The following is a 15,403-nucleotide window of genomic DNA, read 5'->3' on the forward strand; positions in this document are numbered from 1 at the left end:
AGTCTTTGAAGAAGTCCTGACTGATCACAACAATCCTGATGTTGGACCTACATCAAATGAAAGCATCGTGCAACACCACAGAGATGCATTGTGTAAATACCACCAGAAGTACAACGTGTCCTCAGATTCTAGAACAACAACACCATCTCACTATGATTAATGATTTTATTGGCAGGGCTTGACATTTCCCTGGAAAGTGGTTTCCTGGAAAGCAGTGAACACTCCCTCTTGGCTGCGGAATTAAAAGCTTTTTCTTAGGCTTCCGACTGAATGAGACACGTTCTCATACACATGTTCGAACAGAATAATAATAAAAAGGTGCGTAAACAACAGAGTGATTCTTGAGCAAGGTTAAATAACAAGAGTCTGTTTAGTGAAGGGAAGTCGGTTTGAATTGAATTTGAGTTGGATTTATTCCAGTTTAAAGTGAATTGATGTTGAGTCAGTAGATAATAGTAATAAATATATAAATCAAACAGTAGAGTAATCGTAGAGTAAAGGCTGATAAAAAAATAAAATTAAAATAAATTAATCATGCGCAGAATGCTACTTCGCAGGAGGCGACTGCGCAGGATCTGCAGTCCGCTACTGCCCACTACCTGCTTATAAGGCTACTGGGCAGGATGTGCGCAGTTCACTTTTGCGCAGGAGGTAAAAAAAAAGTTATAAATAAAAAAAAAAATGTTCACCACATTTTAATGTTCTCATACCCATACACATCATAACAATACATAAAAAGAGCGTTAAACATCAATTAGTCCTTTGTTAAAATACTAAAATATATTAAAATGTGTGTGTGCCATACACCAGGGCTGGTTTAGAAGTTCGACTGCTGAGGGGACAATGATCTTAAAGATGACAGAAATTGAAGCATGACCACACATTACAATAATAAAACTAGAAAAATTCTTCCACGATCTCTGATTTGTAATCCACCGTCATATGGTCCATGATCACATTATAGAATCATTAGTGTAATAATTGGTGCATCTGTCTCCCCACATCAATGTGTATTTTCCCTTTGTGTAGTTATTCCTCAGTTGGATCTCATACGGCAGATCCGGATTCACTGCCTCTGTTCACTGCACAGTCCAAGAAGGCCAGACCTCTACCAATTACCTCTATTCTGTATTTTCATTTATTCCTATGTTTCTATCATCATTTCACTAAATTCTCTCATTAAACAACTTTTCTTTTACCAAAACATTGTCTGTTCTGAATTAGAGAGCAGTATTTTTTTAGTCTGTGTATACAGGTGAATACATCTATTTTTTTCTTCCATATGAAAGAATAGATGGAAACCGGTGAAATTATTTATCTACCTGCGCTGAGTGGCAACTGACTTTTCTGGGTCAAGTTTCAAGTGGTTGTAATACCCATCTTGGCCACAAGTGGCTGAAGCGTATCACACTGGACCAGAAAGGATTACAAATATTCTATCTCAGTTTAGATAATAGCCTTTTTATTTATATTGAATAAATCACGTTATTGGATTGGTGTTGGCTATCTTTGTTGTAATTTACCACCCTTATGTTCAATGGCTCTATTTTCAGTTGGTGTCATCAGATGTGCACATACAGAGACCTACAACTATAAGATCCTTATATAAGTACAGCAGTAAAGACTGCACTCGACAGATGTCAGCCTTGTTTAGAGTTAATTCATTATCTGTGTTTCTCTGCACATTATGGAGTCATGTGTCACCTCCTCAATCCAAACACTAGATGGCAGACATGACTTATTCAGAAACAAGATTCCAAGTTGATTCCTAATCTCCTGATTCACATTCAGGTAATTATCACAGGTAATGAAGTCACAAAGTTACTTTCAAATAGCTGCTGAATTCACCATTTGTGTCTCAGTTTTTATGCTAATTATACAATTATAGGAAAGTTTTAAAGTTGAGAGTTATATCTGCAAAAAGGACGTACATCTAATTGTCATGTTCCACAAAACTGTCTCTGGAAAGAAGAAGGCCTGTGATATTTCTCGACCTGTCCACAGTGCATCCAACAACATGCATCCACTGTTTAAGTTTTAAAATCTCAATTTCTATATCTTTTAATGCTATAGGCTCTACAAAGAATGATCTTCACGGTGGAATTTTGTTTCCCCCCTAATGGCAAAAATGCATTTCAAAACTCCCATCACTGTCAAATGGTTAGAGATATGATGTTGAAGTCCATGAACTGCACAGCTTTATGGCAGCAGTTATTATATCTGTCCCTCCTCTGTGATGCAGACATTGTGAAACAGCAACATGGACGAGCTAGCAGAGAGTGTGAGTGTGAACCTGGAACTTGATGGCTCTGGGGTTTCACCTGCTCACATGTTACACCACAGCCGCCCAGCTTCTCCTGTCTCTCCTCCATGCGACTTGTCAAGCTCGTGCATATTTAATTGTTTGTCCACTGGGCTGCTATCAGATGAACCTAAGTAGGTGAAGGGGTGGTTCTGCATGGGGAGGTGATGATGATGATGACGATGATAAAGATGATGATGTGTTGGATGAGGGGCAGGGTTTTGGAAAACCAGCTACACCTGCCCCTCCTCACCAGTGATGGATGAGTTATGAGATGGAGAGGAGATCTGAGCGGAGCCTTCAGTTCAGCTGCAGACAACAGGGTCTCATAATGCCCAGACATTAAAAAGTGGATGCTACGCTTTTATTTTTTTCTGCCTTATGTATCAGTCTTGGATGGATCTTTTGGAGATTAATGTTCCAGAGGCTCTGACAGAACAGCACTTTGGAAGGAGGAGTACTTCAACACCATTTCTGAATCAGCTCTGAAAAGCAGATAAAGTCTGTGTTACCTCTGAGGGACCCTTGGCACCACTCTGAGCTGGAGCCAGCCACCGGCGCCACAAACTCAGGGAGGATGGAGAAAGGCTTCTAGAGGATTTTCATTTTGTTTTCTCATAACAAAGTGTGCCAGTGAGGTATCAAGACGCTGATTTTAGACAAAGGTGGAGAGAGCAGAGAGAAGATCCAGGGAAAATGCCTTTTGGTGGGTTGAAAGGTTTGAAGGAGCAGGTGTTGAAGCCTGGGAAGGAGGAGGTGAAGAGCACTGTGGGCGACTCTCTGGGAAAACTGCAAAGGTGAGTGGGTTTATGTGGAGAGTGGTTTGAGGGATGTTTCATCCACACCCCACAGTTTTTTAGAAGATATTGTTAGACTGCATGTAATAAGCTTAAGCTTTTCACTCATTGTCCGTATATTTCATTCACAGTGGAGATTAAAACAAGATTGTTCAACTATACAAGAGCAGAAATATCTAGTGTTACAGAGCCTGGAGGCGAGCCCATTAAGCCCAGCGTGTTCTCAGAGATCCTGACGATAAATAAATATTTGATTCTTGTGCTTGCCAGGCAATCCCTGTGATGCAATCAGAGATTTTATTTTAAGACATTGATACATATTTCATATCTGATGCATATTTCGCAGTAGGACGTGTGTGTGTTTTGGAGGTGGGAGCCTTCATATAGAAGGGAATTTTAAGAGATAAAATATTTAGATGGCAATTGCCTGGAAGATGAGTTTTGTGTGTGTGGCATTAATATGTTTATGCTCTGTCATCATTTAGAAATACAGTAATCCATTATGAAGAAATTAAACATAAGAAGAAATGAATAATAATAATAATGATGTTATAAAAATGTGCCCATCATTTCTGATTTTCAAAATGTAATCGTGATGTTTTTTTAATCCTGGGTAAATTCCTTGGTATTGACGCCAAAAGATAAAAGTGGTTTTAGTGGATTACAACACGAGACAGATTTAAATAAAATAAAATTTTTTTTTTATTAGCTTCTTTATTAATCCACCAGTTTACAACATATTTAAAGCCCGATCACATGAGGTCAGTGACCAGACAGTCGCTGTTAACGCTTCTTTGCTGCTTTTTGAAAATATCATCTGCGTTTTTTTGCAATTTATGATTACTACACCCTTTCTCTGAGAGTATGTGTAATGCATATTATTTCTGAAAGGATTCTTTCATTTTAAATACAGCGATGTGTGCTGCAGCTGTTTACATGCTGTTCTACAGGTGACATTGACTAACATAACTAACGTTAATTCAAAGACAAAGGAAATAGATAAAGTGTCCATTATCAGGTCCATGTCAAATAAAAGTCAAATGATGTGAAGCCTTTTTAGTCTAATTTGACTACAAGACGGACTATTTTTTTTACCCATTGCTTTTATAACTGACATTATTTTGAAAATCTTGTGCTCTTTTAACTCATGGATATTTACTATTTACTGTAATCACTGGTTGCTCATGAAATACTGAGGTAATAAAGGCAGGATTTCATTGCTTGATAACGAAGAACTGCTCCCAGTTTCTTGCTAATATCTGTCCTGGTGGTGATGAACTGCATAAGAGCTCTTCTGCAGGAAGATGAGAGCATTGGAGCAAGGAGACAGTACAAGATATGGGTCTTTGGTTGTGGAGCAGGTGCTGAAAGCAACCTGATCATAGCAGATCTGTGACCCTTTACCTGGCGTGTCATGGCCTCACCTCCTGCCCTCTGCAAGAGAGTGCAGTGACTTGTGTTACTGTGCTGTTTAGTTGCCAAAAGCAACAGGACACGACATTATCAAGTGAATAATGCAGAAACCCTTAAATGACTTACAGCCAAATTCAGATAGCATAGAATTTAGGCACAAGGGACACTTACATTTGATGAATGATATGCATAAAAATAAAATATTTTTACTTCAGGATACTCAGATAACAAATACTGTGTTCCCTGCTATTTGCTCCTTAGGAAAATAGATGGTAGCAACGTAGAAGAAGAGAACAACATTGAGCTGACAGAGGATGGGCGTCCAGTGGCATATGCACCACTTCCTGCCCCACTGGTGGACTGCAGCTGTGGCGGTATCCCTAAACGATACATCATCGCCATCCTCAGCGGCCTGGGCTTCTGCATCTCCTTTGGCATTCGGTGCAATCTTGGTGTGGCCATCGTGGAGATGGTGAACAACAACACTGTCTATATCAATGGGACTCCAGTGCTTCAGGTATTCACAGGACCCTTTGGTTTTGAGTTTTGAAGATGGTTTACAATGAGTGACAGTCTGGCCTTCACACACTAAATTGTAGGTTACCTAAAATAAAATAACAATTTTTTCCCAGTCCCCATAAATTCTATCAAGCTGCACAAAATCACACACACCTATAGAAATTAGTCCCCTAAGATCTATTGATTGTTTCCTGGGAAATCTGAAAATCTTGAGAAATGACAGATATCCCTATAGTTCCTGGATCTGCCCCCTGATCTAGAACCTTTTGTGTTGAATTGAGAAACTGTGTTTGGCTGATTATGAGTTCAACATTGCATTTTTAAGTCACATAATTTCATCTTTTAAATTCTTCATCTTCCTCTATAAGTCATTTTCTCTCTCCTTCTCCAGATGGCTCAGTTCAACTGGGATCCAGAGACAGTGGGGCTGATCCACGGCTCCTTCTTCTGGGGCTACATCGTCACTCAAATCCCTGGTGGCTTCATCTCCAACAAGCTCTTTGCCAACAGGTCACTCACTGGCTTCACGGCTGTTTGTGAATTCACTGTAGCACTGTTCACTCAGTTTAACCAACTAAAGAGGCTGTTTGACGGAAACAACTAGGCTATTTTATGATGATGACGATTGCACTCCGGGTTCCTGTGACTGAGATTTTTCTCTTTTGTCTGACACATTTTGAACAGAGGATTAATCAACTCTATAAAATGTTGTTGTTGTTGGCTGCCTCAGATACAGTGCAGAGGAAGTGATGATGTTGATATTGAAGTGTGTGGGGTGCAGAGTCAGATGATGCTTTGAGTCATGGTCACCACAGGCCCTGATCATATGTAATAGATCAAGAAATAATCACAGCAAAGGTCTATAAAACCAAATAAAGGTTTTTTGGGGGGGGAGCACCTGCTCAGCTACTCGCAGCTAAAGGGTTAAAGCTGTACGGTGTGGTGAGCGGTGCTGATGGAGCAGATAGCGGTCCTGTAATAAAAGCTTCACAGGAAAAGAGGACACGCCACTGACAGAGTTAATAATGAAAGATCCTACCTCTGATTTCTCTCGGCAACACCAGCCACTGGAATATTACAAGTGTCACTTACACACTGTTTTGGAAAAAGAGGAGGACGGGGGGATGAGGTGAAGGAGAAAAGAGAAGGAAGCTAAGTAGCACGGCGGTGATGAAGCAGAAACTTGGGGATTGAAAGGGATGTCTTTATCTCAGCCGGTGACCGGGAGAGGGAGGAGACGTGTCTCATTGTGAGGCCGACTGTCAGATATGTGGAGATATAGAGGATCCCAATATCACATATCTTTCAGACACTGGGTATCATGTGTTGTTGTCTTTTCACCTGTTACACACGGATCACAATAGAGTTAAGGCACTAAAGTATTGTTGCAGGAGTGTGAAATATCTTAAATGAGTTAAGAAATTAAATATTAAAACAGATTGTTTCTCTTTAATTTCCTGTAACTACAAAATAATTTTGACTTCTTAGCTGCATCTGCTAACATGGATGACGCAGGATATAGGATCTATACTACAGCCAGCCACCAGGGGGAGATTAAGACACTTTAGCTACGCTTCTGGGGTGTCATCATGTCGTCCATCCTTGTATAGGCTACCGTCTGTGGGACTAAATGCTTAATCGTTTTTAAAAAGTCAGATAGGATCATATATGTAGGTTTAATATGTAGCCTTGCTTGCTAGTGTAGCATAAATAATTGTGGACTGTTTGAATGAAACAAGAAAAAGTTGGCTGAATACTTTCTTAGGTTTATATGGTGGTTCCAAAAAATTGTCTTTCTTGCACTTTTAGTTCACATCAAACAAATGACATTTAATGTTATCAATCAATAACCTGTAGAAGAACCTGAACAGAGCCATGCTTGCTCCCTCCTCTCTTTCCTATATTTACGCTAAGCTAAACTAAGCCAACAACCTATTCCATTGTGACTAAGCATGATTCCAATAACTATTCTTGTTTTGTGTGAGTGATACATGTTGATGTTGATGTTTCAAGCTCTTCTCTTTTTTACACCAAATGTTTTGCTACAGGGTGTTTGGGGCGGCCATTTTCCTGACCTCAGTGCTGAATATGTTTATTCCATCAGCAGCAAGGACTCACTACGGCTGCGTCATATTTGTCCGCATCCTGCAGGGCTTAGTGGAGGTAAGACACAAATGTTTGAGGCAAATAAAGGAGAATGAACACTGGGTCACCGAAACAATGGTTCAACATTTGGGGAAATATTAATATTTGTTTTAGTGGTGAGAAATAAAATCAACATTCACAACTGTAGGATTATATGTGAAGCAGCAAGCAAATATCACCAGTAGCTGGTTAGCTTATCTTCGCATAAACACTGAACACAGTCCCATCCAAAGTTCATAAAACTTAGACAGCTAAATCTCTAAAGCTTATATTCAGCAGTGGTGGGAAGTAGCGAAGTAGAAATACTTCATTACTGTACTTAAGTAGATGTTTAACATATCTGTACTTTACTTGAGTACTGATTTTCCTGACGACTTTTTACTTTTACTCGCTACATTTGAACACAAATTTCTGTACTTTGTACTTCGTATATTCTCAAAACTGGCTCGTTACTTGAGCAGCCGTTCACAAACTTCAGAATGGTGCAGCCCAATTTGAAAACTGAAAAATGTGTGCTGCCCACCCGCACCTTTAATCACAGCTGTATGATCCACACACAGGATCATATATAGCAGAAATAATTGTATATGAACGTATATGTATATGCAGTGCAAATCCAATAACATCCACATTCTGTTTGTATAACAGAGCACAACAAGGATATCCGAGAGAAGACAAACACATTTGAGGCGTAACCAAATATACTTAAGGCGTTTCTTATTTTATATCTTATTTTGTGTGCCTAGAACTTGTTTCCCTTTGCTGAGTTATCATAAGGGGCATTGTGTATCATACCTGCTACTGATGAAAGGTCCACGTTTAGTGATATTTACAGAATTATTAAGTGGTTACACTGTGGTCTATTAGTGTTCTTAGGTAGACACAAGAGGCACTGGTTTATTCTGTTGTGTTGTCTGTATAGGACTACTATAAAAAGCACTTTGCATTTTTAATTTTGGTACTTGTACTTTACTTTTGATACTTAAGTACATTTCAACACCAGATACTTTTGATACTTAAGTACATTTAATATGGACTACTTTAAGACTTTTACTCATTCATTTTCTGACAGGTGACTTTTACTTTAACGGAGTCACTGTCAGGTAAGATATCTGTACTTTTACTCAAGTATGGCTTTCAAGTACTTTATACACCAGTGATATTCAGCAACATATTATCTCATTAAACACATTTAGATGTCAGTGTGTCAGCTCAAGAAACAAAATCTAACATCCTCAAAACAAAACAAACAACTGTTTCCCAAAATGTAGAAAACATATGTCAGTGTATCCCAGGCTTCATCCCAAGTCAAGCTTAACTTTGAACCTTTGACATCTTCCACGCCATGTCCCTCCTACAGGGTGTCACCTACCCAGCATGCCATGGGATGTGGTCCAAATGGGCGCCACCTCTTGAGCGGAGCCGACTGGCCACCACTTCATTCTGTGGTGAGTGATACTTCTGTTTATTCCTCTTATAGAAATGCTCCAGAAAACACTATGAATCAAAACCCTCTAAAATTGACATTAATTGAACATAGCTCAAATGCGTCCTCTGAATGAGGGTCTCCATCTTTTCCCCTGTGCGTTGCTTACTGTCCTAATGCACCCTTCCTGCCTCCTGCTGTATTCAAACAGCAGCATTTAGGTCTTGTGGCAGTAAATAATGAAAACAGTGTTATTCAAATCTTTTGGTCACTCACAGGATTTAGGGTTAGTGAAATATTGTGATCTGACTGAAATGGTTTAGAGAAAAATTTGAGATACGTTGTTTATTTCAGATACATTTTCATTCTACAGTTTCGATTGAATTCGCTACAATCAAATAACGTTAGAATCAGTTGTTTATGAAATGCAAAGTTGTGAAAAGGAAAAAAAACAACAGACAACATCTTTTTAAGTCTGACATTTTTGTCCTTTGTTCCCAGGATCCTATGCTGGAGCAGTCATCGCCATGCCTTTAGCTGGAGTGCTCGTTCAGTATGTTGGCTGGCCTTCAGTCTTTTACATCTATGGTAAGAGGGATGTGTTAACACACACATTAAAGAGTCAAAGGTCCAAAGAACAAAAGTCCAGAGTCATGACAACCTTTCAGGTGTATCAAATTCAATTGGTAGCACTTCTTAGTAATCTTAATCATTCTTTGTAAATGGTCAGTAAGTCTCAGTAAATGTTTTCTTTTCAATGTTTAATAACTTAGGTTGTTTCACAAATAACTCACAAGCCTTTAATAAAATACCAATTTCCATCAGCTGGAAAAACCTCTAAGAAATCTGGACAAAATGACATTCAGTAAATCCTTTATAACATTTATATTTTATGCTTATTTACCAGAGGAGCCCGAGTTTGATTTATAACTGAGTTATAAAGCATCCCTCGGCCATTAATAAAGCTACACGCCATATACGTTGATTAAATACCCTGGATGTTGGTTCATGACATCCTGATCCCTGACTCATGTTGCTCTGTGGCAGTTACACTTAGTCTGCTCTGCCCAATAACTGTTATCTGAATTGCTTTTGAGTTTGATTAAACGGATTAACACTCACACAAAATTCATACCTAGCCAAACGTGTTTTAATAAAAAATCTACTCTGCTTCTGCTGTGATACAATCTCTTGATTTATTGATGTGAATTAGCATTTTCCTGTCTGGGGCTCCGTGACTCATACTTTACTCATTTAATTTTAATAATGAAACTTCTTGCGGCCCACAGGGTCTGGGGTTGTTTTAATTAGTCTGTCCTGTCCTCAAGCTGCTAGGCAACACTTTACAGAGCCGTCACTACAAAGATATGCATGTATTAGTGCACATGTATAAATTCATCTGCTCTGTTGTCACAATCTTTTCGTGAAAAGGAGTTTTTGGGATCCTGTGGTACATACTGTGGCTCCTGCTGGCGTACGGAAGTCCCGCTGAACATCCCACAATCACCGAAGAGGAGAGGAGGTACATCGAGACGACCATCGGTGAAACAATCCACAAACTGAGTGCAACTCAGGTTTGTACATTCAATGTTGGACGATGCCTTTCAACTTGACACACACTGCATCAATGACAATGGATTTCTGTCTGTCAATCACAGAAATTCAAGACTCCATGGCGTCGTTTCTTCACCTCCATGCCCGTCTACGCCATCATCGTCGCCAACTTCTGCCGCAGCTGGACCTTCTACCTGCTCCTCATCAGCCAGCCGGCTTACTTTGAGGAAGTTTTCGGTTTTCCCATCAGCAAGGTTGGTCTCGCAATGTCGCCAGAGTAATTCCAACGTCAGTGAGAAACATCCATGATGACAGATTGGTCGTCACATTCACCCTGTATCGTCCTGATTGTGTGACCTGTCGACAGGTGGGGTTGCTGTCTGCTCTCCCCCACATGGTGATGACAATTGTCGTCCCTATCGGGGGTCAGCTGGCTGACTACTTACGTATCAACAAAATCATGTCGACCACAAATGTGAGAAAACTCATGAACTGTGGAGGTACGTGATGGTAAACTAGCAGCAACACATTCCTTCATTCTTAACACTGGAAATTCATGACTTGATAGGTTGCTATCTCTTCTCCTTTGCTACACATTTGTCATTAAAAGTTTTTTTTTATCTAAAATTGTAAATGAGTCATGCAGAAACCATGCAGGATACTTTTAAACCTCAGACTCACTGCTTGCAAACACTTAGATGCACATTTTGTCTCTTTTACGCACTAATCTCCTCCACCGTCTGGTCCTGTGTTTCCACAGGTTTCGGGATGGAGGCCACTCTGCTGCTGGTGGTTGGGTTCTCTCACACTCGAGGAGTCGCCATCTCCTTCCTCGTTCTGGCTGTGGGCTTCAGTGGATTTGCCATCTCAGGTATTACAACATCTGCAAACAAAGATAAATCGGTGCCTCATCTGAAATCAGAAGTTTTTAGTTTGACTCCAAACAGAGTTTAGATTGATACTTGAAAAATGTGGAAACACTCCGATGCACATGATGTAAAATGAATCTAAAATGAAAATGCAGTACTTTTTCTTTGGATGCAACACTGTCTACATGCCCCATACTGTCAAACCTTCTCACTAGCCTCTCTTTTGAACATTTTATAGATTTACAGATAGAAACGTGCAGGTGGAACTGAATCATATTCAGTTTTACAAAATACAGAAATCTTTTTTTTCACATTAATCAAACACTGTCTCGTGTGATCTGTGTTTAGGTTTTAATGTCAATCATCTGGATATTGCTCCTCGCTATGCCAGCATCCTGATGGGTATTTCTAACGGTGTGGGAACCCTCTCTGGGATGGTGTGTCCCCTGATTGTTGGAGCTTTGACTAAACACAAGGTACAAATGATTCTCAACACTTTTACTACACTATGTAATATATTAACATATGTTCATTAGTTGTTTGCTCATATTTGGACTGCAACTGAATATGTTTTTACATAGGTCAGTTGTTAATCTCATATTCTACAGAATTTCATATTCTGTTGGAATTCTTTGATGTATTGTTAATTATTGTCTGTATTAAAAAAACATCTGAGACTGAAACTGTGTCCTTCCCTTAGATTTCCCTCATTACATAAAAATATATCATGCTTGCTTCTTGGTTCTATACTTAACTTGCATCTATAATTAATAGAGCCGTTACATTTATTATACACACTGCAGCTGTAGTATTTTCAATGCCATGAGTAATTCAGAGGCTTTACAGCATTCAGCCTCAGATCTATATCATCATAAGATCACTGACTCCATTCATCTTCCCCACAGACTCGTCTGGAGTGGCAGAATGTCTTTGTTATTGCGTCCATGGTGCATTACACAGGGGTCATCTTCTATGCTATCTTTGCATCGGGAGAGCAGCAGGTCTGGGCCAACCCCGAGAGCACAAGTGAGGAAAAATGTGGCATCATTGATGAAGACGAGCTGGCTGAAGAGACAGAGCTCCAAAGCGAAAACACTGTGGCCCCCAAAATGAGTTATGGCACGACAGACAATTCATCCGGCAGAAAGCATGGCTGGAAAAAGAATAGAGGTGTGACCATGCAGGAGGGCGAGAAACATTCCGTGAATGGGGACTTCCAGGACGGGTACCAGTGAGCCGGGGCTTTCTGAGCACTGAAATCTGGTCACAGAGGAATTTCCCACCTGTGGAAATGTCAGAAACATCGTTGAAGAAGCAAGAGAAGCAGCATCAAACGCACCTCAAGACTGCTCTGTTTCTTTTTTTTTTGGGGGGGGGATCAATGTAGCATCTTAACTGTAAAGTACAACAATCCACAATCTGTACAAAACAATCAAATAGGAACAGAACAATTAGAAGGGCAGGCAGTGGAGCACATACCTCTGCCAAGGCCGACAGTCCATCTTAAATCCAATCGAGCTGTGTTGAATTACACACACTCATAGACATCACTCCCCTTAATATGCCCCACTTTAAACATTCATGCTTTATCCCCTGGAAAATAAGTGAAAATGTCAAAAAATCGTGCAATTTTCAAGAACTTAAATAAAATATTCCTTTGTCCGGATCCAGGACAGAATTATATGGGTTCTTTCTTGGCCCACATCACAGCCTTCCTCCGTGTTTCATGGAAATCTGTCTTTTAATATTGCTGACAACCAACCAACCATCCAACAGGCAGACAGGGGTGAAAATGTAACCTCCTTGTCAGAGGTAACCAATTAAAAAGTCAAACGTAATCTTATAAGAAGCCAACTTGAGCAAAATAAGAAAGAAACATCTACAAATACATGATGAAATCAGAAGTTGAACATTAAATCCAATTCTACATATACTTAAGACATGTATTCTTAGTATTAGACTAAGGAAATGACATCAAACATCCAAACATCCATGGAGAAGCGGCTTCAATCCAGACTTGACTTCCACCTTCCGCCTGTGCTCATCGTTCTCCGCCTGTGCAAATGCTTTCCTCTAAACATGTGAATAGTTTTTGACATTCTTCATGTCGGCTATGCAATGTGAATGTAATAATAGGTTTGACAGCAGACCACAGTGTAAATGTAATGAGCCTTCTTGTTTGTTGGTTTTTGCTCGTATGTATTTGCTGCTGCTGAATGATAACAGTCTGTCACCGCTGCGCTCGCCTCCCTTTGTCCGGGCGGATCTCAGTTCTCCATCCATTTGTGAGGCGCGTCTTCCAGCATTATATCAGCTCCATTATTTATAGTGTTCTGAGCTCATAATGGGCTGAAATGGATGGTGACATAACTCTGTGAAGCTTTTAGTGTAACTCTATTTATTCTTTTGGTGTTTGTCTTTTTGCAACCTCTCAATGTTTGATACATGGAGACCCAGATTCTTTCCAAAAAAACGATGGAGTCTGATGTTTTACTTTGATCATAGAAGAGTAAAGAAATTCACACTCATTCTTCCTCAGCACTGCTAATGATGAGACAGTGAAGTATGATCATATTGTTTGAGGGGGCTTGGATTTGATTTGCACTTTACTTGAACACACCACAGATGTAATGAACAACATTTCTATTCTGTATGCCGAATGTTTAGAAACATAAAGTCCATAAAGAGCGTCAAGGTCCCGGATTTGTCATGTTACTTGGTGTATTCAAAAAATATATATAAATGATTTATCATCAATGACAAATTGTTCTGTTGATGTAAGGGGAACTTGCACCGAATTATGATGTTCTGCTTCTCTTCTCCACTTCTCTGAGACACCTCTTTGTGCATGAAGAGATATCTGTGTCTATAACAGTGCATATTGTTAATATAGGCACATATAACTTGTATCTAGTCCCCTTGAAATAACACTGAAACACCACACCACTGACTTCAGACCGGGTTTTAATGGTCAATCGCTTTCCACTGCCTTAAGTTAGTAGTGCACCAACAATGCTGCTGACCACACCTTATTATAAAGGAGACATATTATGCCCATATTAGGGTTCATAATTTCAGTTAGTGTTATTACTTGAAACGTTTCAAATGCTCTAATGTTAAGAACAGGTCTTATTTTCCTCGAACGTCCATTGCTGCAGCTCCTCTTTTCAGCCTCTGTCTGAAACACGTCATGACATCATAATTACCTGGATGTGTCAGCAGTAGTACTGACGAGGTGTGTCAGGAGTTTCAGTGTTTTCTGCTCATAGAAATAATGATAACAGTGATGATTGTAAAGTAACTTTAGATATTTGCTAATTAGCAAATAACCCTAACCCTAACCCTAACCCTTACCTAAATATCTTCGGATGAAAATCTGACTGTGTATCTATAAAACAGTTGTTGAGATATTTCGGTCTGGAATCAATGTGTCCTCCCTAGAGCCACAGAGGGGTAAATAACTGAGAGGCTAACAGACTGATTTTAAACTGTCTCACTCTAGTGTAGGCCTAGGGTTCCATTATTATTGTTTTTATTGGATTTTGTTGTATCCTTCACTTCAGCTTATTTCTGAACTTATTAATCTCACAAAGCTGTCATGAAGGCAGTGTCACGTCTAAGTTAACTCCTCGTTATCTTCTGACAGTGTGAGCTGTCCCTAACACGGCCTGTTTTTGTTAGCGTGTTTAAATATTCCGAGGGCTCCTCTGGTTCCCATCACTCTGTGGTAAACATCCTTTGTCTTATCTGACTTCATCCGTCTGCTTCATTTTCACCACGAGGAGGATAATTACTGCACAGGATTTTCCTCGCCAGAGTCCAACTCGCTTCTCTCACATATATACGTAACAGTTCCAAATCATTTCTGTGCATTTGGTGGTCAATGAATAGTGTATTGATTATTTTCTCTTGCATGTTGATGATAAAGCTTCAAGGCCACGGACTTTGTTGTTGGTCCCGACAGTGATCCTGCGTCCTTGAGCGCATGTGGTCGATTATGTCACACACCAGGATTTGTTTCTGTTATTTTGCATGTCACTCACAGTGTGTCTGGAATGAGTAACAACACACTGACAAAAAAACAGACCTATTATGCCCCCTAGTCCTCAATGAAACCAAATTAAAAATAGTTTTAAACCTCATCAATACTTGTGAGAACCTGGACTACTGTACGTGTCCTCCGCTCCCCAGAGGACGCCCCTGCCAGCTCATTCCTCACATGCTGTCAAACACAGACCACACAGTCCACAAACAGCCAATGGCAAAGGTTCTGTTTATTTCAAAGAGACTGCTGTTGACTCAGAAGGGCCTTTGGATGGAGCAACAACCCATCAATGATTAAGCTTTTTGTTTTTTTGGGGGACGAATTTAGGATTAT

At 39.8% G+C, this 15,403-nt stretch overlaps 1 protein-coding gene across 1 annotated transcript; it reads left to right on the forward strand.

Annotated features, from left to right (window-relative positions):
- Nucleotides 1-2,998: 2,998 nt before the first annotated feature.
- Nucleotides 2,999-12,260, forward strand: slc17a8 (solute carrier family 17 member 8). Its single transcript, XM_061076902.1, has 12 exons — nucleotides 2,999-3,099; nucleotides 4,774-5,029; nucleotides 5,423-5,541; nucleotides 7,080-7,194; nucleotides 8,537-8,624; nucleotides 9,104-9,190; nucleotides 10,034-10,176; nucleotides 10,261-10,410; nucleotides 10,524-10,656; nucleotides 10,917-11,027; nucleotides 11,374-11,501; nucleotides 11,931-12,260. The coding sequence occupies exons 1-12, from the start codon at nucleotides 2,999-3,001 to the stop codon at nucleotides 12,258-12,260; spliced, it is 1,761 nt and encodes a 586-aa protein (XP_060932885.1).
- The last annotated feature ends 3,143 nt before the right edge of the window (nucleotides 12,261-15,403 follow it).

Source organism: Limanda limanda, chromosome 8 (assembly GCF_963576545.1).
Source record: "Limanda limanda chromosome 8, fLimLim1.1, whole genome shotgun sequence".
Taxonomy (NCBI): Eukaryota; Metazoa; Chordata; class Actinopteri; order Pleuronectiformes; family Pleuronectidae; genus Limanda; species Limanda limanda.